This window comes from Apteryx rowi, unplaced genomic scaffold (genome assembly GCF_003343035.1).
Source record: "Apteryx rowi isolate R43461 unplaced genomic scaffold, aptRow1 scaffold_160, whole genome shotgun sequence".
NCBI lineage: Eukaryota > Metazoa > Chordata > Aves > Apterygiformes > Apterygidae > Apteryx > Apteryx rowi.
Genome location: NW_020447864.1, coordinates 485,678 through 510,150, shown reverse-complemented (window position 1 = coordinate 510,150; position 24,473 = coordinate 485,678). Strand labels below are relative to the sequence as shown.

General features: G+C 36.5%; 1 protein-coding gene across 1 annotated transcript in view; it reads right to left on the bottom strand.

Moving 5' to 3' along the window:
• KIF6 (kinesin family member 6) overlaps positions 1–24,473 on the bottom strand; it is a 201,797-nt gene that overhangs the window by 32,433 nt on the left and 144,891 nt on the right. The window contains exons 15-16 of the mRNA XM_026059833.1: positions 19,658–19,760; positions 14,791–14,846 (exon numbers count right to left, since the gene is read on the bottom strand). Coding sequence (XP_025915618.1) covers positions 14,791–14,846; positions 19,658–19,760 — 159 coding nt within the window. The remainder of the gene's footprint in view (positions 1–14,790; positions 14,847–19,657; positions 19,761–24,473) is intronic.

Here is a 24,473-nt window from a genome sequence, read left to right as displayed (position 1 = left end):
AATGCTGGCTGTCACTACCCAATTGATTTTTTTGAAGTTGAACTCAGTGCTGCCAGAAAGCATTAGACAAGCATAGAGGTTTAGCAGCTAGTACTCTCCAGGGAACTCCAGCACAAGGACACCTAATTTCTGGATTCTCAATGGGTATGACAGGCAGCTGGATAGTTAGCTCAAGATAGTAGTGATTCTCTGCGCATCAGAAAAAGAAGTTAGATGTATTTCAGGAACTAAAGTGGGCTAAATTCCCCCCCCCCCCCAGATAGCTCTCCTGAATTTTGGTGCCTAAATTTCATTTAAGTTATACTTCAGATTCCAAAATGTTATTCTAGGTGTTGCCCAAAGTTAACGAAAATTCTGTGTACCTATCTTCTTTTCATATGCTGGAAAGAAGACAGAAATGATGCACATCTGGAAACTGTTGCTCAGTTGTTTACCACATCTATTTGTCTATGAATTAAATATTAAGATGGCCCAAAAAGCAGGGCTGAAAAGCAATGCCATATGGATAAGGAATCATAATCTGTGAATTCATTCTAGTTTTAAGACTGGTATTGCAGAGTAGTTTTTACTGCTCTGGATGCTTCTACATATGACTAAATGCAGCTTATCTCTTGATTACTTCTGAGTATTTAAGGTCAAGAGAAAGAATAAGGAAAATAAAGTCAGAGGAACAGCTCTGTATGCAGTTCCTATTTTTTTAAAAAATGACAAAATTTAAGAAGCATAGAAAACAAATGGTAGGGTACTAGAGCACGAAGAGGCAAATTTAAAGACAAGGAATTTTTCCCCCAACAAATTTTCTGATAATAATACGTTGGTCTCAATTAATAATTTGAACAGAGAGTGAACATATCCAAGTATGACATAGACACAGACTTTTTTTTTTGTTAAAACACTGCCTTTGCAGCTTTGTACTATCTATGCACCAATTTCATGTCTAGTTACATTCTGTGATGTTCTTGCTGGCCAGGACTGCCCTAAACAAAATTAACTATAGACTTCCAGGCCTCACTGTATACTTCAGTTTCATACCACTTTAAAATTTTGCTGGCTTATCCAGCAAATATTTGTCCTGGAATTAAGCTTATACTGCTGTGTGATCTCTGGTCAGATGAGACACACACAAACTGATGTTAAGAACCTGACAGATATGCCACAAAATTCACAATTAAGTAAGTTTAAAAAAAAATTAAGGTCCTGGAGCTGCTTAGCTGCTAACATGTTTTGAGGGCATGTCAAGGCTTTGAGGTGACAGAGACAAGGTCAGAATAAGAATGGGTGCATGACTTATTTTATTAATGTTCATTTACTTGTAATATATGTGCCAAGCCTTTATGAAACGGCTTTTGAAGTGTTAAGTACATACTAACATTCCAGTAAAATCTGAAATAGTTTCTTGTAAGGATACACTGTATATTTACTGTTTTGGATAAGTCTAACTCTACTTTTTGAATCACACAGCAATTTTAAACCCAACCTGATTCTATGTATTAGGCAGAATGATATCATCAGCTCCGAATAAAGTCTTCACTCAGCCTTAACTAAAGTGCATAAGGTCATCTTCATAATATAGTAATTCACTGTAGTAGATTGCACTCCTTCTGTAACATTCACAAGCAGCTGTCTAGTGATACCACTAGTTCTACATGATTTAAAAATTAGATAAATTAGAAAAAATAGCTATTGCATTTTACCACATGTACGTATGTATGCACATACTGCAAATCTGCATGAATGCTGGCCAGATGTGTAAACAGATCATAAGAACCTATAAAGAGAATTTTCAATTTCTGTGCTCATGAAGGGGAATTGTTCACTGACAGCACTACTCTGAATAAGCTCGGTTACCATCTCTAGAGTTTGAGGGCTTGACTCCTCACTCTTGAAATCTCAGTGCTGTAATGAATTATCTTAGTTTAAAGGTAGTGGAACAAAATGCAGGATTGCTTCTTTTGATTTAAAGACAAATGTGGTCAATATAGGCCATCCAGTACTCAACAAAGATTCAACAAAGGAAAACTTTGTGTAAAAAAAGACTGTTGCAAATTTTTAAAAACAATACCAATAACTATCACCTAGCCTCTTTTCTCCCAAAGAACAAACTGAATAGACTGACTACATCAAAACCTATTAGCCTAATGAAGCAGCAAAATGTAGTGAAGCAATTCAGCAATGACTTCCTGTTTTCAGTGTGCAGCCAGCCTATGAGCAGAAAATCTCTGGTACTATAAACTTTCTAAATTTACAGACATGGCAGTTCATAGCTTGACTAAATCCAATGAGCTTGGTCCATTTGCTTATAGTTGCTCTAGTGAAACGCCTAAGCAAGAAGTGTTTACTTTTATTCTGCCTGAGCATAATTTTTGCCCCTGAAAATACTTCTGTTTCTAAAGAACAGAACATCATTTGTAATAATTAGAAAACAAAAATGCTTCCTACATATTTAGATTCCAACTCAGATCCAAAGAAAACATTAACATCTTAGGATGTGGAGTGACTGTTACACTAATAAGGTTCCTCTGTTTAAAGAATAGCACATTAGGGGAGCATAATAGAGCTGCTCAAATTAATTGATTCAGTTTAGTATTTTCTGAATAAATCATTTGACAAATCACGTTTTCTCATTCCAAGGATGCATTCAGCCTATGCACTGTCACCCAAAGGCATTGCCTATTCTTTGAAAGTAAAAACAAACAGATGTAAGCTACTCTGAAACAATGGGCAATACTTAGCATTGGCATAAACATATGCATTGCCCCTGAAGCCTAAAAATCTGCCGAAATAAGTTCATTTTTAAATTTGCTTACTGTTGCTGCAAAGACAATTTTACATTACTGAAGGTGGTATCTTCCATCCTGTTCTTACAGGGAGAAGCAGAAAAAGGAGAAAGGCTGTCATAAAATTGCTAGGACTCCCCGATTCTCTTTTCAGTCTCAGCTCTAACTGAGAGCAGGAAAGGCAAATCCTATTTCAGCTAAGGATTGACAGACACATAGCACCGACATTGTTCCTTCTGTCTTTTCTGACAATTGCCAAGCATGGCCCCATGCTGGAGTAGTAGTAGAACAGACAGCTCTGTTACAGCTGCGGTCAATCTAGGTATACGTCCTGAATGAGACAAGAATCTGACCTACGAGATTTACCTTGCATAGAGTAAGTATAATGAAGACTGAATGTCTCTCCTGATTTCAGAAAGGTAGAGTAATACTTTACAGGTTATTGTAACAGATTTATATTTTTGTCTGTTTTTCCTACTTGTCTGCACATCTTACTAGCAGTTTCCTGTGGACTGTCATTGATCTAAAGATAATACTTTATTTTTCATTGCTTAATCATGGGTTTTAAAAATTGCACTTCTAAGTAAATGTAACCACACAATTCTAACAGTTCCACAACGTGAATCCTGCTCCTGTGCTACTTTGCAATGACTTCTCTTGAGATTCTAAGCACAAATTCTCACATAAATTGAAAATATGATTTGTTGATTACAAACAAGGCATTAACTGATTATTCCGATTCACTGTGAACACTGTGAATGAACAAAGAGTTTACTGACATGAACCTTTCACTGAACTGCCAGTGAGAAAGAAATATATACTCCTGTCATTCACTGAGTTTTATTATGATCCAACTGCCTCCTCCTGGAACAAGCAAATAGATCATGGAGACTCTCATCACAGCTCTGAGTCTGTCCCAAGATGGTAGCAACCAGTTACCAGTAAGCAGCTGTCTGCCAAGCCTAGGTGAAATGCATGACATCTATTCCACATTACAGCACCTTGAAAGAGAAGATCGTATGAAAGACACTGTTTGAGATCACAACCTTCACATATATTGTGCTCTATAGATCCCTGGCTAAACTGAACCTCAGAAATCATGGCTAAAATGAGCTGAGTAGGAAAAGAACCTTAGCAGAATCAGGGTGAAGGTGATATTCCATTATAGAAAGAAGGGAAATGAACTTAAATGGCTGTAACCAAACAGAAGAATAAGAGGTAGAATCCTACAAAGTAAAGTAAATCACATTTCTAACAAAGAATAAACTGCAGATGGCGAAAAGTTGGTTAAGAAATAAAATCTGCAGAAACTCAGCTGTCTTTCTGTGTTTTTAATTCCATTTCCAAATATCAAAATGTAATGTTTAAAAAAATAGATTCCAAAACTGCAATCATATGGCATGATGATTAGATATCTATCCAAAACAAATACACACAGGAACTATGCTTTTTCAGTACTATGTTGCAAAACAGTTGGGCCAAGAAATTAAAGAGAAGGAATCTGAAGATTGTGTCAGCCATGCTGAATGGCTTCAGCTTTAACAGCTACTGCTATTTTTGGTGGACACATAAACATGCCTAGTTTATTACAAAACTACTTTGAAACTGACCAGGAGATCAGAAACAGACTGGGGCTTCTAGGCACTGGGCCACGTTGAATAACATCCCAGCTGGGAAATTACATCTGGGGGACTGTTTGTCCCTGTGGCCTGTTGTTCTCTGTTGTTTTCCTCACAGATGGCTGCAGGTTTTGCAGAGCTAATCTGCTTCATTATGTTAGTCATAAATGACATCCCTCAGGAGTAAACAGCATAGTTGCATACCTGAGATTAAGTATGGTAGAAACACTACTTGTGTTCCTTTCTCTGACACAACTGTTGTGTCCTGAGACCAAGACTGACTCCCTGTTAAGCAGCAGAGGATATCTGCAACATGCAGCTTCCCAGGAGAGAAGAAACCAGTGGAAATGCATTAAGGCTTCATTTTCATTTATAGCCCAGTGCTGGAACAGAAGCGGTGAAGCAGCTCCCAGGCAATCTCTTTTTTTCAAAGAGCTTTCATTCTGCACTAATACATACTTGTCAAATCTGCTACTTCTCATGGTAAACTACTGTTTTGACTTGTTCTAGATCACTAATTTGGCTCCTCATCTGGAATTTCGCAGGTATTCAGCAGTCCAGCTGGGGTAGTAGCTGCCAGGCAGCCAGAAATCCTGAACCCAATAATCATTATACATGCATGCAGAATGACACTGAGCACACTTTGTAGAATTCATCTGAGCACATACAGTAAGTTTGACACCTAGAGAATGTGCTAGATGGGTTGCACTTGTGCAAATGAACATTTGTGCAGCATGCCCAGCACATCCTAAACATGTTACATTTGCTGCACCACACAGACTTCTGTTTGGGAAGGAAATCTGGGACCCCTACTTTTTAAATATCAAGCATTGTTGGGTATGCTAATGGTTGCTTCCCAGGGAGTTTCTCTAAATCAAGAACGGACTCTGATTGAAGAATAAGATAAATAGCAAATTCTCTTGCTTTTCATGTAAGTTCTTCTCTAACGACACAAAACTTTGTGTAATGTTTAAGAGCAGTATACAATATCTCTGTAAGAAGAAACATTTGCTTATACAATAAGAAAAAGCACTTGAAAGACCACACATCATACCTGTTATGTCATTCCTGAATACCTGCAGAGCTGATTCAGAAAGACTGGGATGTCCAGAAATTACAGATTTTATTATTTAAAATATTTGGTCCTTCGCTTTGCTACAGTACCTTCTGTCTTATATCCTTTACACATGTTAATTCCTGTACCTAATGAGCCACCCATTTTATCAAGTAGAAATTAACTTCCAGTCCACAAAATCTCCTTGTGTTTGGACACTGCACTTGCTAAGCCATTGACAGGTGTTGAAAATTTGGTAATGAGATCCATGGTTAGAGAACCTACTCTGCATTATAATTTTTCAGCAATTACAGTATTGTAAGATTGTTACAAACCATAGTGACATTTTTAAGAGCTATGCCACAGCTGCATCTTTCTTTTCTTCTCTTTTCTTGAAAAATACGATCACAGTCAACATTCCTCTTCCATCAGCAGAGAAGCTCAGACTTCTGAGACTAACTTCTCCTAATTGCTGAGTATCCCGAGGGTATACCCTCACTTAACCATTGTTTTAAATTGTTCAGCATGAGAGATGCTTCTAATGAACATTATAGAAGTCAGCTAAATACATCAATTAAAAACATGCCATAGAAATGGCCTGTTCTTCCCCCTGATGCTGGATTATAATATCCCTGTTTCTAGAACAAGAGGACAGGTTTGAAACAGAACAAAAGAATAAACAAAAGAAACAAAGAAAATCAGAACCAGAAAAAAAATGGCTACTTATCTGTGACTTTTTATTTGAGAGGTACCATCTATATACACATGCTTACACATTTCGCCTCAGCCAACCTGTTCAGCAGACATATAACATTTGTCCTGCTACATGCTGTAGAAGTTATATGTAATATCTGCCAGCTCCTGTCAATCTCCGCATATTTACAAATTCTTCAGAAACTTTGGCAGGAAAAATTAGAAGGATGGGTTGTGACTGTACATATGAGCATGCCTCAGAGAACAGTTTCAGAAAAATAACTTTTTTCCTCCTAATTTTTATAGACATACTGCAGTTCACAAAGAATAGTATTTGTAGTTCACAGTAGTAGCCCTCATGTTACCTTTTAAGTAGAGGACAGTCCCAAAGTGACTGGCTGAGTGCAGAATGATGGATTGCTGTCCACATCAACAGAAGGCTGAGTAGCCTCAGCAGTATCATAACACTTAGAGAAATTGTGAATGCAGCTCATGAAGGCAGCTTTGGCGAGCTCAGAGACAGAATATATTGCAATATATTTCACARTATAAGGGCTTTTATTTCTCTATTTATATTGATACTATACCTAATACTTGTTGCTCTTTATCAACTAAAACAACAATGATAAAGCCAAATCTGGAAATATTTTCATAATTTCTTTTTAACCCTGATACAAGTAGAACTCAAACTGACCTCAGCTGGAGTTTCTCTTGAGTGAAGATTTCAAGATTTGTTCCACGGAATTTAAAGGTCTCTGCTGAGAATAGCAATTCATACTAAGTCACCTGAAGAATGAAACACTGTGGAATGATATTACTGAGTTATCTGTTCATTAAATCTTCATACTGAAATCATTTATTTATGAGTTGTTTGCATCTCATTTGAAACAGATTTCTCTCTGGAATATAACCTTTTTTTCTTCTTAGAGTTTCTCAATGCCTTTTTAAACACAATTCTAAGATTTTTCTTCTACACTAGTCATTTCCAATAAAACTCACTGAGCTTATATATCAGATATAAGACTGCATAAGTACTTGAGACTTTCTGGAATCAAACTAGAACAGTGATTTATCCTAATCAGCAACTCTGAAGTCTCAATGTTTATTTGCATAAAAGAATATGTATTTCAGAATGTTACACTGAAGTGTGGAATACATTTCAAAGCACAATAATTTCTCCCTTATTAAGTCTCACTTCATATGTGGCTGAAACAATGTCCACTGAGCTAATGTCTCTGACTTAGAACATTTATAGTAACATAGAATCAACAGATAATACTACTAATAATACTGAACTTTAAGAAAGCAATGGGTTGATCTGGATGAATTTTCCTTTTATATAGCAAACCATCACAACACTTGCATTTAATTTAGGTTCCATTTCAACAGAAAAATTATATCCTTTCTAAGTACACATACCTCTTCAGTAAAAGTTTTAAAAATGTTCTGGCTCATGCATGACTTCCCTCAACTCTTTAAATCCATATAATCATGGCCTGAAATATACATAACATTCCTACAATCATCTTTGGGATTCCATTTCTTAAGTAATTGGTTCATTCTTCTCAAAGTAAGTAATTCATGACAGCAAGTGAAGCTAAAACAATGTAGATTTAAAACTGAGCTAATACACTGCTCTCAGATCATCTCTGCCTSGAAAACATCATTTCTTCTCATTTCAGTTCTTATCTATGCAAAAAAAGTTTGTATCAATTCCCTTGATAAAGTTGTACAGGTATAATTATAAACCTTGCACAAAATATTCTTACTTTGGTGTTTAAAATAGTCCATCTCCATAGAAAGGCAAAGTGATCATACCAAAATAATTCTTAATCTGACACTCCCATAAAATAATTTCTTGTAGGCAGTAAGATAAAACTGCAACCTCATATCCTTATGTCCTTCATTTGTGCTATGATGTTTAGTAAAAGTTAGTCAAATATGAAAATGCGCCAGATATGTGGGAGTGGAGGAGTTAATCAATGAGGTATTTATTTACTTCAAGAGGAAAATGATTTGATACCATCAAATACTAAAAAATTTGCAATAGCTACCAATATACATATGCAAGCATATTTTCATTACTGTGTTTTTGTCATTGCTTTTTATATTTTTGTAATTGTCTTGTGTCATTGCTTTATAATCACTTTTTTCTCTCTGTGCAAGAGTGTGTCTATGTATATGTGGAAAAGTGGCTGTAAGAAACAGGCTATGGAAAAAGAAAGAGAGAGAAAATGTTGGCTGACCAAAGTAAGAAAACTGTGGCTCTATAAGGAGGAACTCACTATGCTTAATAAAGCAACAACACAAATTTCAGGTTTACTGCTGTCCACCCCTAATTCAGGATACTGCTGCTCCCCAGAGGTTTCCATTCAGAAAGGCTACATACTACAATGCATAAATACAGAAATGAATAAGCAGAAGCGGCAGCCATAATCAGATATGTCTTTTGTGAATTTAAAACTTGCCATCAATGGAATGAGGCTCTTGTACAATCATTTTAATTCTCCACTCTTAAAATCTGTCTGCTCATTTTATATCAAAATAAAGTTCCACAGTCATATAGACTAAAACTCTATCACTGTCATGCATGAGGAATTCTGATGCAGGTTTTATCTTACTAAGGTTCTGATTAGGTTTTACATCTACTTTGCACTCATGGAAATGACAGTGCAAGATACAAGGCAGGGAATCAAGGTCAATATTTTCTTTGACTGCTGTTATTTCTTGTCCTCGCTCTCTTCCACTCCTCATCATTTCAGTGTAGCACTCCACTAACTGTGATATGTAATGACAATTGTTTGAATGACTTGCAAGCAATTTAAATTAAGACTCTTGAATAATCTTGCTTGGCAATACTAGGACATGCCCTCATTAAAGATTATCATTGCTTTTGATATCCTATGATCTTGTGCACTAAAATCAAAGTGCGAAATGATGCAGAGCAGTGCAACATCTCAGCATTCCTGTGGGTATAGCTGTATCATCAACATCATGCACACATAATCCACCCACCTACCCTTTTTCATTCTGAGAGTGCCTGTTTCCTCACACAGTTATTACTCCCACATGAGTTTGCCCTTCCTCTCCCAGCTTCAATCATAATGTTAGCTGATTTCTGGACAGACTGAAAACAACAGCTGCTTCCCTTTGGGCATTAAATATCATTTAGTACATTTTTTTCTTAGGAAAAAATAGCCCTAATAGTGATACAAATACCCCAAGACAGACAGACATTTATAGGGATGAACTGGAAATCTTTACTAATCTTAGATGCATCTAACATGCATGTGTCTAGCACATTCTTGTGTATGAGCAAGTCTTTTAGTGACTAAATTCTGAATAAATGTGTTGGCTTAATTCTTACTGAGAACAGTATTTATTCATTTACCAATGAAGTAGCACTCAGTTCTTTTTAATCATTTAATGCTTTGCAATTTATTCAGATGTAGACTTTCTCTCCTCACTGCCAGAATTCTTCCACACAGAATGTTCTTGGTAATAGGGGTAAAAATACTTCGCTTATAACCATACCCTAGAAGTAAAGCTCCTGTTAACCCTGACGGGTCAATGTCCTATCTCAGCAGCACTCTGTAGTCAAGTATTGCCCTGGGTGTTCCTTGATGTTGGTCATGAACCTACATCTGTGGGTCAGCCAGGGCCTGCATAACGATTGAGTTCTTTGCAGTTGGAATACACAAACACGTTTTTGGCCATCACACTTTGCATATTGACATCCTCAGCACAGTTTAGAAAACCTGTTCTCTGAAAACCATCTATTATATCAGTCATATTAACTATGTTCCACACACCTCAGCGAATCACGTTATAAATCTGTGATACCACACTACCAAGAGCTAACTTGTCAAACTGGATTAATGACAACTATTGAAGTCTGGGGTAGCCAGCTTCCAGATCGCAATAGCTAGTCTCTTGCAGACTTGTCCATGCAGTGGATGCTGGTCACTGCAAGCTCTTTATATAGCTCCATAAAGGTCAGTTTCCTCATGCAGAAATTGCTGGTCATGGTGATCATCATGACAGTGTAAATCCACTCTCCTGTGTGGATGATCTTGTTGTAGAAGAGTAAATAGTATGTATTGAATCTGTGACCATACTAACAAAAATGAGGTGTTACAATTCTTTCATTGCTACCAGCATTAAGCATACACTTTAATAATTACTTTCCAAAGTATAGTAATAACTACTTTAATAAACAATTACTTTCCATTACTTTCCAAAGAAAAAAAATGACACTATCTCAGATCCTCCATCAACATCTCTCAAAAATAGCACAGCTGCAAGCTGAAAAGCTCTTCCAGGCTTTTCCTTGACTGTGATTAGAGCAGGGAAAAAGAACATCCAGAGCCAAAAGAGATTTGACTAGATGTACCAGCAATTTAAGAACGCTTCCATACAGCAAACCAGCAAGGACTAGCCTTTCCTGGTCAGTGAGCAACGTTCAGTGTTATACTGATGTGCATATGATAATGCAAATGAAGGGTCTGTCTGGCTCTGCAGTGTGGTTGACAGCAAGCAGGCTTAGACAATAAGAGTTTAGAGACGGCTTGATTCTGCAGCCTTGCCATGCTCCGCACTGTGTCCCCAAGGCTAAGATGCCTTATGTGATAGACCTGTGAATGCCCAGCTTCCCTTCAGGCTTTCCTAAAGACAGATCCAGCCCTTCTCGAGGATACTGCTGTGTTTACGTTGAGCAAGGGCCTTCAATTTCTTAACTAGAACTACAGCACCAGTCTTGTTTCACAAATACCTCAGCCATAAAGAAATAATCACAAAATCAAGAAAAGACTGATAATAAATTGAGTCATCTCAGCACAGCCCCCTGAACAGCCTTCAAGAAAACTGACAGGCTATGTAGGATGTCCAGAATTAATGAAACTAAATTCTGGCAGACTAACTAGGCAGTAAGTTCTAAAACTGAGGATTGCTCTAAGAGCCTTTCTATATATTAAAGGAGCATGTTCAAGTGTCTGTGCTGATCCTCTATCCTTTATCTTTTTATGGAAGCAATAATACCAACAGAACCTACATTGAAAATCTTATCGCAAATTTATTTGCTCAGAACCAACTTCCCAGTATGTTTTTGAAATTCTAGTGTATTTGAGAAGTGGTTGGAGTATTCTGTGTACTTTTTACTGCAAAACACTCTAATATTTCCAAAGTCAAAATGAAAGGATATTTATGACATACAAGTTACAACCAATGGCTGTCAATGTCTCAGAATATAATCAGACCTCATGAAATGGGCTCTATATCGCATGAAGTGGCTTCCCCTATGACCTCTGTGGTGCATAGTTTTATACTATTAAGTGTAGCTTAGAAATAACAGAAACTGATATTGATGGAATCTGTTCTTGATTGTGCACAAGGCAGCCAGGAATGCTTAAGAAAACCAAAACAACAATAAAAAGTAAATTAAAGATCTAGTTGCAGGCCACAGATGACTCTTATTCCTCCTATCAGGTTTTCAGTATAAATTTGGTGGGTTAGCAACCTTATGCGGCATCTTTAATGGTCTTCTGAGTACGCATCCTATGATGAACCACACTTAACTGAAAAATTGTTTCAGGCTGCTAAACTATGTAAAGTAGAGCTATTGCATTGGCTAACCTAAAGAAGCCAGAAAGTGTCATTCTTGACTCAAAGTTTTAATTATTGTTAGAGAAGTGCTAATAGGCAGATTTATTAACCACTACAATCAACAGAAGCCTGGACAGGAGAAAAGAATAACTGAATAAAATACAATATTTATAAAACCAGAGTGCGAATTTTCATATGCGGCATAAAGTTTCACAGAAAGAATTCAAAGAGGGAGTGCAGACTATGATCCTTCTCAAGCCTCAGACACTGGTGTTTAAAAACCATTCACAGAGTAGCATACATCTGCATAATTTGCATAAATCAGCAGACAAACATCTATGAAAGGACTCAATGTGGATGGAATCTCTTGTTCATACAGTAGGGCTACATGAATAAAATATTTTGTCTGGGTGCCAAAATGAAAAGACTATTTTTCTATTTTACTACTGAAACAAAAAAATGGAGACAAATGAAATCTATCTTTCAACTTGAAAACACTTCACTTGTAACTGCATTTTAAACAGCAAAACAAAACCAGAATGTGTAATTTTGTGTAACTTTTCTTTAGAATTATGGAGATATTTCTAGTTCAATTTTTAAAGGAGTTTTTCAATATTCATGCTGTCTACAAGGTATTAGTTTCCTATAGGAGGCATATAGACATTGTCAAGTTCAGCACAGCACTACTGATTTGCTCTACAGCTGTTATGTTTCATTCCAGTGATCATTTATTTTATTTTTTTATATATATATGAATATGCACTCAGATTTTTGTATCATCCACGCCCCCCAAATCTAGTCTACTAAGTGCTTCATGTCTAACACCGAAGAACTTCACCAAAAACAAATTTTAAAACCGATGCTTTTAACTGCAGTAAAATCCATACACTATTGCATTGTAGTGTTCAAAAGTTGTGTCTAACTTATTGGGAAAAAAAGAAAGTCCAAACCAAAGATTTATTTTAGATTCTGCTAGGATCCACGTAAACAGAGTCTTCCAAAGCTATGTCTACATTGATTTGTTGCTTTATTTTTGAGTGCTGCCACAGTAGACCCCTGCAAATCTGAAGGGACTTCCAGACCACCCAAGTCATGTTCCAACATCATACTACAAGTGGTACCTTCAGGACTGCCCATCCATCTGGATGTACTATCCATCAGGACTGTCCCACCATCTCTTGTACCACCTCCCACATCCTGCAGGCACTTGTTCTCCCCCTAAGATGTTTGCAACAAATATAAGGTGCATGTACTTGGTTCTGGGCTCCTGTCCTCAAGCAGCACTATTGCAGTTCCTGGCACAGAGAAAGATGTGCTTGTTTCTGACTGCTTATTGCTGGTGTATTGCAGGCACTATGCCTGCTCCAAAATGGGTTTCAGCTTCAGCAAGAGAAAGAAATTTGGCATCCACTGCTGAGTCTCTCTCTGACTCATTCAGGCCAAGAAATTACTTGGGCTTTCTATTACAGATGAGAAAATATGGGAGATGGAAGCAAATAAAGACAATGTGGACTTCAAGATGATATGACAGTTCATGATCATACCTTTTCCCACTGACAGTGCCTGCAGGTGTCTGTGTATGGCTGAGTCTTTCCTCACAGATGACATAATTCTAAATATACCGCATAATATCTCCAAGGGACTTCTGGCATACCCAAAGGTCATTGGGAGGGGAATCTGGCAGGAGCTACGATTCATGACCACAGAGAATATAATCATGGCTATGATGAAAGTACAGAGCAATCACCAGGACTGCCATGAGAAGACTTCTGTCCTTTCCCAGCAGTCAACTGCTGTTATGAAACAAGAAGGGGTGACAATGACTTCATTGTCCATGTCTGTGCTGGTACCACCCACAGACACCTCAAAGCCCTTTTGAATTCCTCTTCCTTCACCAGATATATACCTCTGCAGCTGGCAAGTTCCTTAGCAAGGAGATTTTGCCCAGTGCTGATTCAACACCAAAGCAAGATGGGTGGAAAAACTGAACTGCACTTTGGCTTATCCTACAAAGGTATATAGGTATGGGAAGACAAGAAAAGCTTTATTGGGGGGAAAAAAACAATGCACACACCCCACAGTTGATACACACTGTGTTCCCATCATGCTGTACCTACATCAAGGACACTGCTTCACTAATTCTCATACTGTCTGCCAGCATTTCATAGCAAAAGGGAGATATGGAAGGCAACGGAAACCTAGAGCAGGTGCTACACCACTGGAGGTGGATGCTAGATTACCTTTAAAACGTCAAAACAGTCCTCTGTGCCTGTACCTGGAAGCTCGAAGAGACTTGGTTCACCAGAATATGCGCATACAGGAGGACACTGGCCTGATCCCCAAGGACTCTGGGGCTAGAGCACAAAACTGTGCTTCTTCACATTTGATGGAGAGGCTGGATAGCCAATTGTCAGGAAAGCACCTACCGGGTTGGAATTAACTAACTCAGAAATCACCAAGGAACACACCACAGGCTGGCAGAAGTACTGGGGAAGACCTAGCTTGGGGTTGAATGTATCTGTAAGTGACTTTTTGCTTTGGATATGCTGAAACCAGAAGCCTAATGGGAAGCCAGGCATATGCTGCTGTGGCCCTAAAACAAAAACTGGAAAAAAGTCCTAACCAGCTGGGGCACTCCACAGAATCCCTCCAATTAATCCATACAAAGGCAGTGAACAGTGAGAACTTCAGAAGCTGTATAAATATACAGGTAAATACAATCCTTAATCCAAAGATTTCACAATTTGATATGATATTATTAGATCCTTTTATCCCAGAAAAAAATTCAGAAAATCCAAGGTCAATACCGTAACTTCTCCCTTCAATAAATTTCACACATCCTGTCAAGTAAAGAACACTCTTGTTTTTCAGATTAAGGTGTTCATAATAATCAAAACTGGTAAATAAAATTACTACTACAATCTTACTGGAAATTTTAGTAATATATTGATTCATTTCTTTAGAAACTAGAATCTCTTCCCACATCCTCTGAATGCTGTGATTTTATATTAACTACAGATATAAAATGAAGTTGAAATGTGCTCACTTATTTTATTTCTCACTTCATTTACTTTTTCTCCGAGGCATTTAGCTTCAGCAAACCTGGTAATGGAAGCACAACGATATAGAATTATTCAGAAGCACAACTAGTTAAATTATTTATTCACAGTAAAATACTGAATGATTCAGGTTATTTTTTGCTTGCAAATTACTTTCAAGCTGATTCAGGTAATTACAAAAGATGTATTATTTGTAAGTAGAATTGGTTGGTAACAATTTTCCAGCAGAAAAGATAGTCTGGTCTAAAACAAACCATACTGAACTTAACACATAGGTTAACTGGAAAGACAAAAGAAATGTATTTAACTCTAAATTCTTCTGATACTGCTATTTCAATTCTAATGACTGGATTTCTTAAATACTCATATTAGACTACAATATTAATTTTAATGCGCTAAATTATATGCAATGTTTTAACTTACTACTATTTAAAAGTTGAAAGAAGAACAAATCCAAGCAAAGTAAAAAAAAATGTTTGACAGTATCAGAACTTCTATTTATCAGGAAATTTCAAATTTCAGCCTTTGAGTAATTTGCATATTGCTCAGAAGTATCATGGTTTGTGCTATGTGAAAATCTATACTCCAAACACATTTTACATCTTACTGAGAAACTTCTCAAACAGAAAAATAAGAAATTATGACAAAACTAAATTACTTTGTTCTTTTACAGAGAGTCTTTGTGTGAATGCAGATATTCAAATGATATTCAACTACCTCCCACACACTGATGTAGCCAAAGCTATCCACATGAAGACTTAAAAACAGCAAGCAAGAAGCAGCCTGAGCAGGGTGGAAACAAATCAATGAATCAGGCTTTGGAAAAACCCTCTTTTTGTAGTATTCCAGTAGCTGGACATCAAATCAAAATTAAAAATGATGTTTTAAAAATAGGAAATTTCATTGTAGAAGAATAGTAAATAAATGATAAATACAGACTAAGTGAAGTGTGTTTTCTTTCAACAATATTACAAATTGTCTTTTGTAATATGCAACATTCCTTTTACTTAATATGCCACATTTGTATCATTCTGGCACAGAATGAGGCCTTACCATCTTGGGATAGTGTTTTGACAGCAAAAATGAGCTGGGTCAGTTTTTGGAGGAGATACCAAAGGAAACCCAGCATGCCACAGGAAGTGTTGCTGGTGATTCAGTAGGTGGTTCTTCTCTCAGAATATCTGCTGAACTAATTTACTCACATATTTCTTGAGTGTTTTGAAAAAGAAAACTGAGGCTCTGACCACTTGCGGTAGTTAAAGATCGCTTGGCCCTTTCTACAAAAGTAGTGATGTTAATCCTGGTGGCCTGGTTGAGTCTAGCACTGGTAACTACATTTCTCCTGCAAATATTCATTTTTTAGCCTTCATTCCAGAGCTGCTGCTGAAAAGTGCTTCTATACACTTTTTCACTGTAAATTTTTTCTATCTCAAAGTTGACTGAACTTAAGTAGCAAATTATTCATAGTAAGATGAATGCTTCATATGAGATTTTCTTTGATAAGAGTAATATGACAGTCACTTTAACAGCTTAATATTTCCAAAGAACTGTATAAATTAAACAAATATTCTTCACAGCATACTTGAGAGCAAAGTATTGTTATATCCATCTTAAAAAGGGGAACCTGAGATATGGTGAGATTAAGCACCTTGAATAATGTCAGAAAGTGCACTCCCATGCAGAATATTCTAGCTCTGAGCTCATTCATCTATCCCAAATTGTTAAGAGTGGGGTAATGTAAATCATGTACATACATGTGAAGTATCTTGCCAGTCTGCATGCCAGATGATACTGCAAGCGCTTTGGGAGGAAAGACTGTGTTTCTGTATTATGGTTGAACAAAACTGAGTATAATTATATCCTGTTCCATGACTAGGATGCTTTCAGGTGATAGTAATGAAAATAATAAATAATAATTTCATAGTCAAAAATGTCATTTTTTAAAGCATGATTACAATGCTTACCAATTCCCACCAGGTATGTTTCTAAATTAATTCTGCTCCTCGTTATATTAAAATCATCAACTTTTCACATGGTATGCAAAATATTCTAAAGCTAAGAAGTTACTTTTTTAGGTTGCAACATGATGCTGCAGTGATGCTCACTTCAGTGTTATTTGTTAGCATTCTGCTCCCTCTGTATCTTGTTCCTTAGTAAGTGTGCAATATCTATGTACTTCCTCAAAAAACAGCTGCCCTCAGAGCCTTAAAATGCACTATATTCTCTACATTCCCTATAGCCTGCTAGAACTTGATCCCTTTTCCTTTCATGCATTTTCTATCAGTTTTCTGATCTTCTGCATCAGTTGCTGACATAATTACTGTCCTACACCTATTTAACTCAGTACTATATAAAGCTGTTAAGGGCAAATGGAATACATAACAGACTTTTAAATACTAAATGTATTCTGCTGTAATAAGTGAAAATTAACTCAATGTACAATGGCAAAGTCTGAAAAGTATCTGAGAGAACTGAGGTCTCTTTAAGGAAATTTCCATTGTAATAGTCTAAAATGTAAATAAATACTAGAAGGATGATTTGCTGCATCATGACTTGTGGTAGGACATTAGACATGATATGAAATTTTGAATTGTTACTCAGATGTGTACAAGTTGAACCTTGTTGAGTGTAGAGGCAAAACATAATTGTTAAGTAATCCTTCAATTGATCTGGACTAGTCTTGGTCTAGCCAAAGTAGATGAGGAAATCCACAAATTGTGTTTCTGTCTAACTCAAATTACGTCAAAACAGAGTTAAGAAATGTGGCTTTCCCCTGGTGAGGTGGGGTTTGGAAAACTGCTCCTTCTCAGTTAGTCCATTTCCCTTTAAAACTAGAAGGAGTTGGAATTTCAGGCCACTGCATATATGCTCATGCACACTTGTTTTCAGGATGGATTCAACATCTGTAAATGGCTCCAGCTGGAAGGTTCCTCAGCACTTACTGCTTTCTACACAAGGAAGGCACAAGTCTTTGAAGAGTCTGTGATGCTTTTCTGAATAAGTTTTTTCCACTGGTGTTGATTTACAGCACCCAAGCAGGTCTCTTGGAGATTGCTTACAGATCTAAGGGAAACACCCCAAAGTATCTCCCTCTTTCTTTCCCCTAGCTCCCATGGGCAAATACTAAGCTCATCAACTACTTAGTAATTACTCGGGCAAAACTCCTGTTGACTATTGACTCTGATTCATGTTTACAGATAGATTTAGCTGGACAAGTTGAAGTCAGCTGTCTATCCAGCCCTTATTAATAGGCTGCCACCTTCAAAACAGGAATAGTTGGATGGGCCACACATCTGTTTCTCAAACAGCACAGTTTACAAACTGGCATAATAATGTAAACTAAAATTTGGTAGTAATTTATCCCAACAAATTCCATCCGTGACTATGAATCACAGTCAAACAAAATAAACAAGACAAAGACATACGACTTAACTCTATTATTGAAAGAAAAAAGATTATTTCTGATACTTCTCTAATAAAAAAATCTAGCATAAAGGTGATATTGTTATGAATAGTGATGACACAGCAATTATATTGTTAGCTGTAAAGAGGTCATGTGTCTCCTACATGAATAGAGACCTCTCCAAATGAAGGCTACGCATGAACTATAAACAAAAAAATTAACGTGAGAGGCCTACATATAAAGGGAATTTATGGTAACCTTTAAACATCTGGTGTCTACACACTTCTTACTGTGCAATTCGAACACTGGCTGGGTAACCAAGTTTTTATGCAACTGGTAGTTCAGAGGCTGCATTTCAAATTACAGAGTGAACTTGATATAAACCCATTTTCATGACTGCAGTAAACTTGGAGCTAGAGACATCTTTAGTAAAATCCACTGCAAGTGGCAGGGGAAAGTTTCTTGCTCCAGGGTATCAACATTCACATAGCACTCATTTCAGCAATCAGCTTCTGCATATTAGAGAGGGGTTATCCAAGACATGAATCTGAATCTCTTTGTCCTTTAGGGAAAGCAAATCTTGTTTTAAACTTCGTGGTTTCTGCCCATCTCCACTACATAATCTGAAACCAGAAGAGGGAGTCAGTTCCAGTTAGGGGAAATGTAAGTTAAAAGGGTATATGTCCCAAGATCTGTTTTTGGCATCTCTCATTGTCAATCTCAAAATGCCCTATTTCTTGCACAGCACAAGGAGGGCTGACACTTGCAAAACTGATCCTGAAACAGTACTGTTAGCCAAGTGATATGGACAAGCACTGGTGCCATAATTTCTGAGATGCTCAGGACTGCCTTTCTGAATATTCATGTTTTTAATATTTTGCTATTCTCACCATCTTCACCAGAAGTTTCTGAAGTTCTTTGTCAGGATTAACAATAAATGTGTAGTAGGAAAGTATTACTTCTATTTTAGAGTGCAAAACTGGCGGAAAAAAGCTTTGCTTGGCAAACAAGTTAGTAGCTATAGACAAAAGCATATGTTAAACACCTCCTAGTTTACTGTCCGGCTCAGTGTTGAAACTGATAAAGTGTTTTCTACAGTGGAAATTACAGTAATAAATTTAGCCACATGAATCTAACTTCCTCTACATAATTCATGGCCACAAATGCCATTTACCACATTACTTCTATAGGGCTAAGAAGATAAGAACAGTAAAAACAGAGGAAAGATGCATTAAGATCACTCAGGCCACTTTCATATTCTATTCAGACTTTTATTCTGTCATCACCCAGGGCCTTCTGAGTAGGAAATGTCCCCATTAAAAAAAGGCCAGGCTTCTGTACCAAGTTTTCACTAGAAGCCTGGGATGTCTGCTGTAAAGTTATGCATTTGTACCCATACACATAATGAACTCTCAGATGCCTGTCTCCAACTGCATCTGGCTGACACTCACCTCTGTTTTAGAAGCTGTTTGTTGTCCTCAATGGTTATACTGTCAGCATGGTCCCGCTTGAAAACTTCAAAAGCCTCCTGACACCCAGGTGACATCTCTCCTCCTGTCCCAAGAAAAAGAGGGAACTACTTCAGTGTCATCAAGAGAAAGACATTTTACATTTATTTTCTTCCTATTTAGAAAAAATATATAGCAAATCAGCCCAGGTGTCTTGATGCACACAGCAGGCTATGCTCTATGTTCCACCATCAGAAAAGCACCATCAGAAAAGCACTTTGCAGAAAAGATTTTTTTTCTGACAACTTAATTTAGTTTCACTTCACTTATCTAAAGCTTGAATACTTGGATTTTGTAATTTCTCAAGACAACTTAAAATTTTCATAAATAAAATCAAAATGTGAAAATCTAAAATATGTGAAGTATTCTTAAGTGAAAGCTGGAGGTATTTTCACAATAGCAAACTGCACTTTGCTTCTGTATTTCTTTCATCCCTGTTTCATATTTGCCACAAAACATGCTTTCAATATTTTCAGCTTGCTTGGAAGAAGAAAATTTGGGCTTCATTTATTTATGCATAAGTGTAACCTCCCTTAGCGAATGCTCTTGTAAATCAGGAATTGTACCTACAAAAATGACCGGTTCCTGCCTTTTGTGCTTTCAGTGTCGTGTTTCCTTTTGTGCACCACAAGGCCAAGACCAATTTGGCCTTCAAATCTTTTCCAAAATCACTAGAGAAAAGCATTACAGTCTGCATTATTTATTAGTTCTCATTGCTAGATAATCTAAAGGTCCACATAAATCATTCGTTGGTATTATTATTAACAAAAAATTCAAAGGCTTAAGGAGAATGAAAGATGATACAAGTATCTTTGTTTTATCATGTGTGCATATGTGTCAATAAATAGGCAAGGAGAAAAGATGAGACTGTATGTAAATAAATGACAGCAGTGAAGATAGTTCAGGAGCAGAGAGGGGAAGGAATCTATCACCCAAACTGTGTGAAAGACACAAAATAGCTCCACTACTAATTCAGCCTCCTAGCTGCAACTGAAACCTCAGAATGATGCTCCTTAAATTGGGATTTGATTCTCCTTGATCTTTTTACTTCTACTGTCTTTATCCTGTCCTACTCACAAGCCTTCCTTCCTGCTTTAGAGCTATCAAGACCCTCAGATCCTTTGTGCAGCAGAGATACAAAGTTTCCTGGGAGTTTTGCTGCACAAGAATTTTATATATGTTCTGTGCTAATGGATCAGCATTACCAATAACATATAATGTATGGAATTTATTTTCTTCACCTGCTTTACAATTTTGGTGTAAATGGGGATGATAAATATATATTAACAAAACATATCTAAACATTTGGGCTACGCCATACTGGGATGCTACACCTTATTGGAATCTAGCTCAGTCTGTAGAAAGATGCACTGTGCAGTCACTCTGGAATATGTTCTACTGCCCCTCATCATACTTACCATTTCAAGATTAATCCCTACTGGCTTCAGTGAGATCTCTGTAGTAAAAGATACTATTTATGATGAAGGCTGGTAACAAAAACTAGCACTCATGGTTCAATAATCGGCAAAAGCCTTAAAAAGTCAAAATATACTCTGTTTCAGTCAACAGAATCAGCACATCTGTTACTAATTTAAAAATATTGAGTTGAAAATAGAACCACCAGGAATGTTTGAATGGCAAAGCACACAGAAATGCTCTACCCTTTCTGAATAAAAAAAAATGAAAGAAAGACATAGTGTAGCCTTTACTGCTGTGTGATCAAAAAAAGAAAGAGAGTGTAGGAAAAGATATTTTCTGTGACAATGACCTGAGAATTTAATGCTCATGTTTCATGCGTGCCTTGAAAAAAAAGGTCAGATTTACAAGAATTTTATAACACATTCATCCTATTAGTAGCACTAAATTTAATCTTCAGCCTGAACTGACCGTATTAGAATTGCTTTTTTGTAGAACAAGTTTGTATTATGTGCAGAAAGTCTTAATGAAATTCATGGCTGAGCCTAACATAAACAATGAAACACCCTTACTTATATGTAATGCCACAATGTAAAGAATTTAACCTTTCTGCCAGTAGCTCTGCCTTTGCTCCAAAATATGCATCTATTTGTTCACTGTTAAAAGTATTACCGTAAAGAATTGTCACGGTCAATTTAACAAGAGCTGATTAGCAGAAACAATGCCATGCCATACAATACCACTAAAACAAATAAATACATTAATAAATATAAATGTGCAGGCTTTTTGAATCTGTGTTTTCTACTCAAGTTAATAATCAACATCTCAAAGAGAAGAAGTAAGTTTGGAAAACAAAACTATCATAGTGATTATTGCTTCTGCCAGGTTTGCATCAGCCAAAATTAAAGGCACTCTGTTAATCATTTTTCACTGTTACATTAAGAAGTAGCAGAACTGTACAGCTAAATAAACCACACAAAAATAGGTCCCCACAACTCTTGGAAAGGTGAAATTTTATGGTTTATACAAGCCATGTAAAGAAAATACAGAAATATATGGATTAATAAACAACCACGTTCTGAAAATGGTATTGGAGGAAAGGAGCTTAAAAATAACTATTAGGATCATATCTTGACAAAATATGAGCACAGAGCAGCTACAGAATAATGCTGCAGCCTGTGGTGAATGATGGAGACATTTAGGATGACAATACGGAGTACAGCAGCGTTAACCGTATTAAAAGATTGCTAAAAAACATTGGAAGCTTGATGAACTGCTCGAGTTTTCATTCTGCTCTATAATGAAGATTATTGCCCTTCAATAGTTGGTGTTGTATCTGTATTCATGCTGTTTGCGTTTCCTGAAATGATCTATAATTTCATAAAGTAGCCTCACTTTCTTCTTTCAAATGGCCTCCATGCGCAAAGGTGCACTAACATTATTGCCATCTGTGCTGGCCCTAATTTGAACAAATAAGCTATACGTTCTTTTAAGACAAGGTGCTATTGACTCCTCTATTTTTCTCCAGTTGTAAATTGAAATATGTTTATACTGTTATATACAATAACAATATGAATCAAACCAGAACTGAGAGTAGAAAGAAACCATTCATGATAACACATTGTTGACATGGTAATCAAATAATTCAGTTAAAACTATTAGTGTTGTGGGAAACAATTTCTTTTGCTGTAATATGCCAAACAATTTTTCTTCTTCTTTAATACTGCAGCATAGTGTCACAAAATAAATGTTTGAGGATTCTTATCTAAGGAAGGACCATCATATTGTACAGGCTGTGAATCAGCAACACATCATCAAGTCATTACAATGTGAACTGGAATAATCATTACCATAAAAATAATTCAGATCATCAGAAAAGGGCTCAAATTTTCCTGTAATTATACTCTTGACACTCCAGTTGACAGGGTTGTATTTAAAAGTGATACATTTTGTATCAAGGTAATTTTAATTATACCTCTATTATTAGGTTGTGCAAGGTGGCTTTGATGTTAAAACACTCAGAAATGTGCTCAACTCACAATGTGAAATTTACAGCAAACTCATGTTTATAAGCAGCAAATTCAACAGCTCAAATTTTGGGAAAATTTAGATTTGACCCACAGACTGAATTTAAATGGTTGAGAATGTTCTCATCGAAGGTTTGGTTCTGCTTACTATTATAAAAAAAAGTCTTTCTTCAAAGCTGGAAATGAAATTTAAAAGTTTAGTTTCAGTCCCTACTCCTAGCTAGTGCACTGCTCCCACTTTCTTATTAAAAAAAAAGTTTCAGCCCGGGGGTTCCTTCCCTAAAATGTGCAAATTACAACTGTCCTGCTGAATTTGGGTAGGTCAAAAAGCAGAACCACAAGAAGCCCTCACGAGCCCTAAACAAGAGCAACAAGATCTGAAATGATCAAGTAAAGAAAAAGCTTATTGTACCATTCATAACAGAATAAAGACTTGAAAATAGTAATAATTCTGTCTCAAAATATACTGAGCAAAAAATGTAATAAGACTTTTGGAAGAGGCTAATTACATTTTGAGGTGACATAAAAATATTAAAGGGATCCCAAGACTCAGTCATTTGCCTACAACAGTTGGAATCCTACATATCAGCAAAGTCTTAGCAAATATTATGCACCCTACTCTATCACTGAAGTAACTAATTAAAAGATCATTTATTCTATGCTGTTATATATACAAATGTTATTCACAACAATCCTAAACAACTACTTTATAGTGGCTCACAAACTCTAAAAGGGAAACTGAGCTAAAGCATGATGTAGGGTGTAGGGTGGCACTGAATACGTAAATGTCAGCAGAGAAATTATAGAGCTAAATGCTATTTCTATGTTAGGTATAAATGCTATTTCTGTGTTAGGTAGTATCCACTAGTATTACTTAAGGAATATTTCTGAGTAGGTAAGAGCAGGAAAGTGAATAAACTTAAACCTTATTTTGTGGCCAAAAGTGATCAAACATGCTTGTAGGCATTTAAATGACCATGCTGATTTTTGAAGCTATCCAACATCTACAAATCCTATCGGAGTCTGTTTTAGTGATACCAGTTTATAAATATTGGACAAATAAAAAAACCAACAACATTATTTTAGTATATGCTCATAAAGATTTTCAGAGCACCCACCTAGAAATGGCACTTCCAGAGTGCTGAATCTGGCCACTTTTTTTTTTTTTTTTTAAAGGTTTACTTTTCAGAGGGAGAACACAGGAGCCTTCATACAATTTAATGTGTGAACCCCACAGAAAACATTTGCAGTGCTCTTTAGTTAAGTCTGGAAAAATCTGTCAAACAATAGCATGAAATTGATATTTTCTGTAAGCT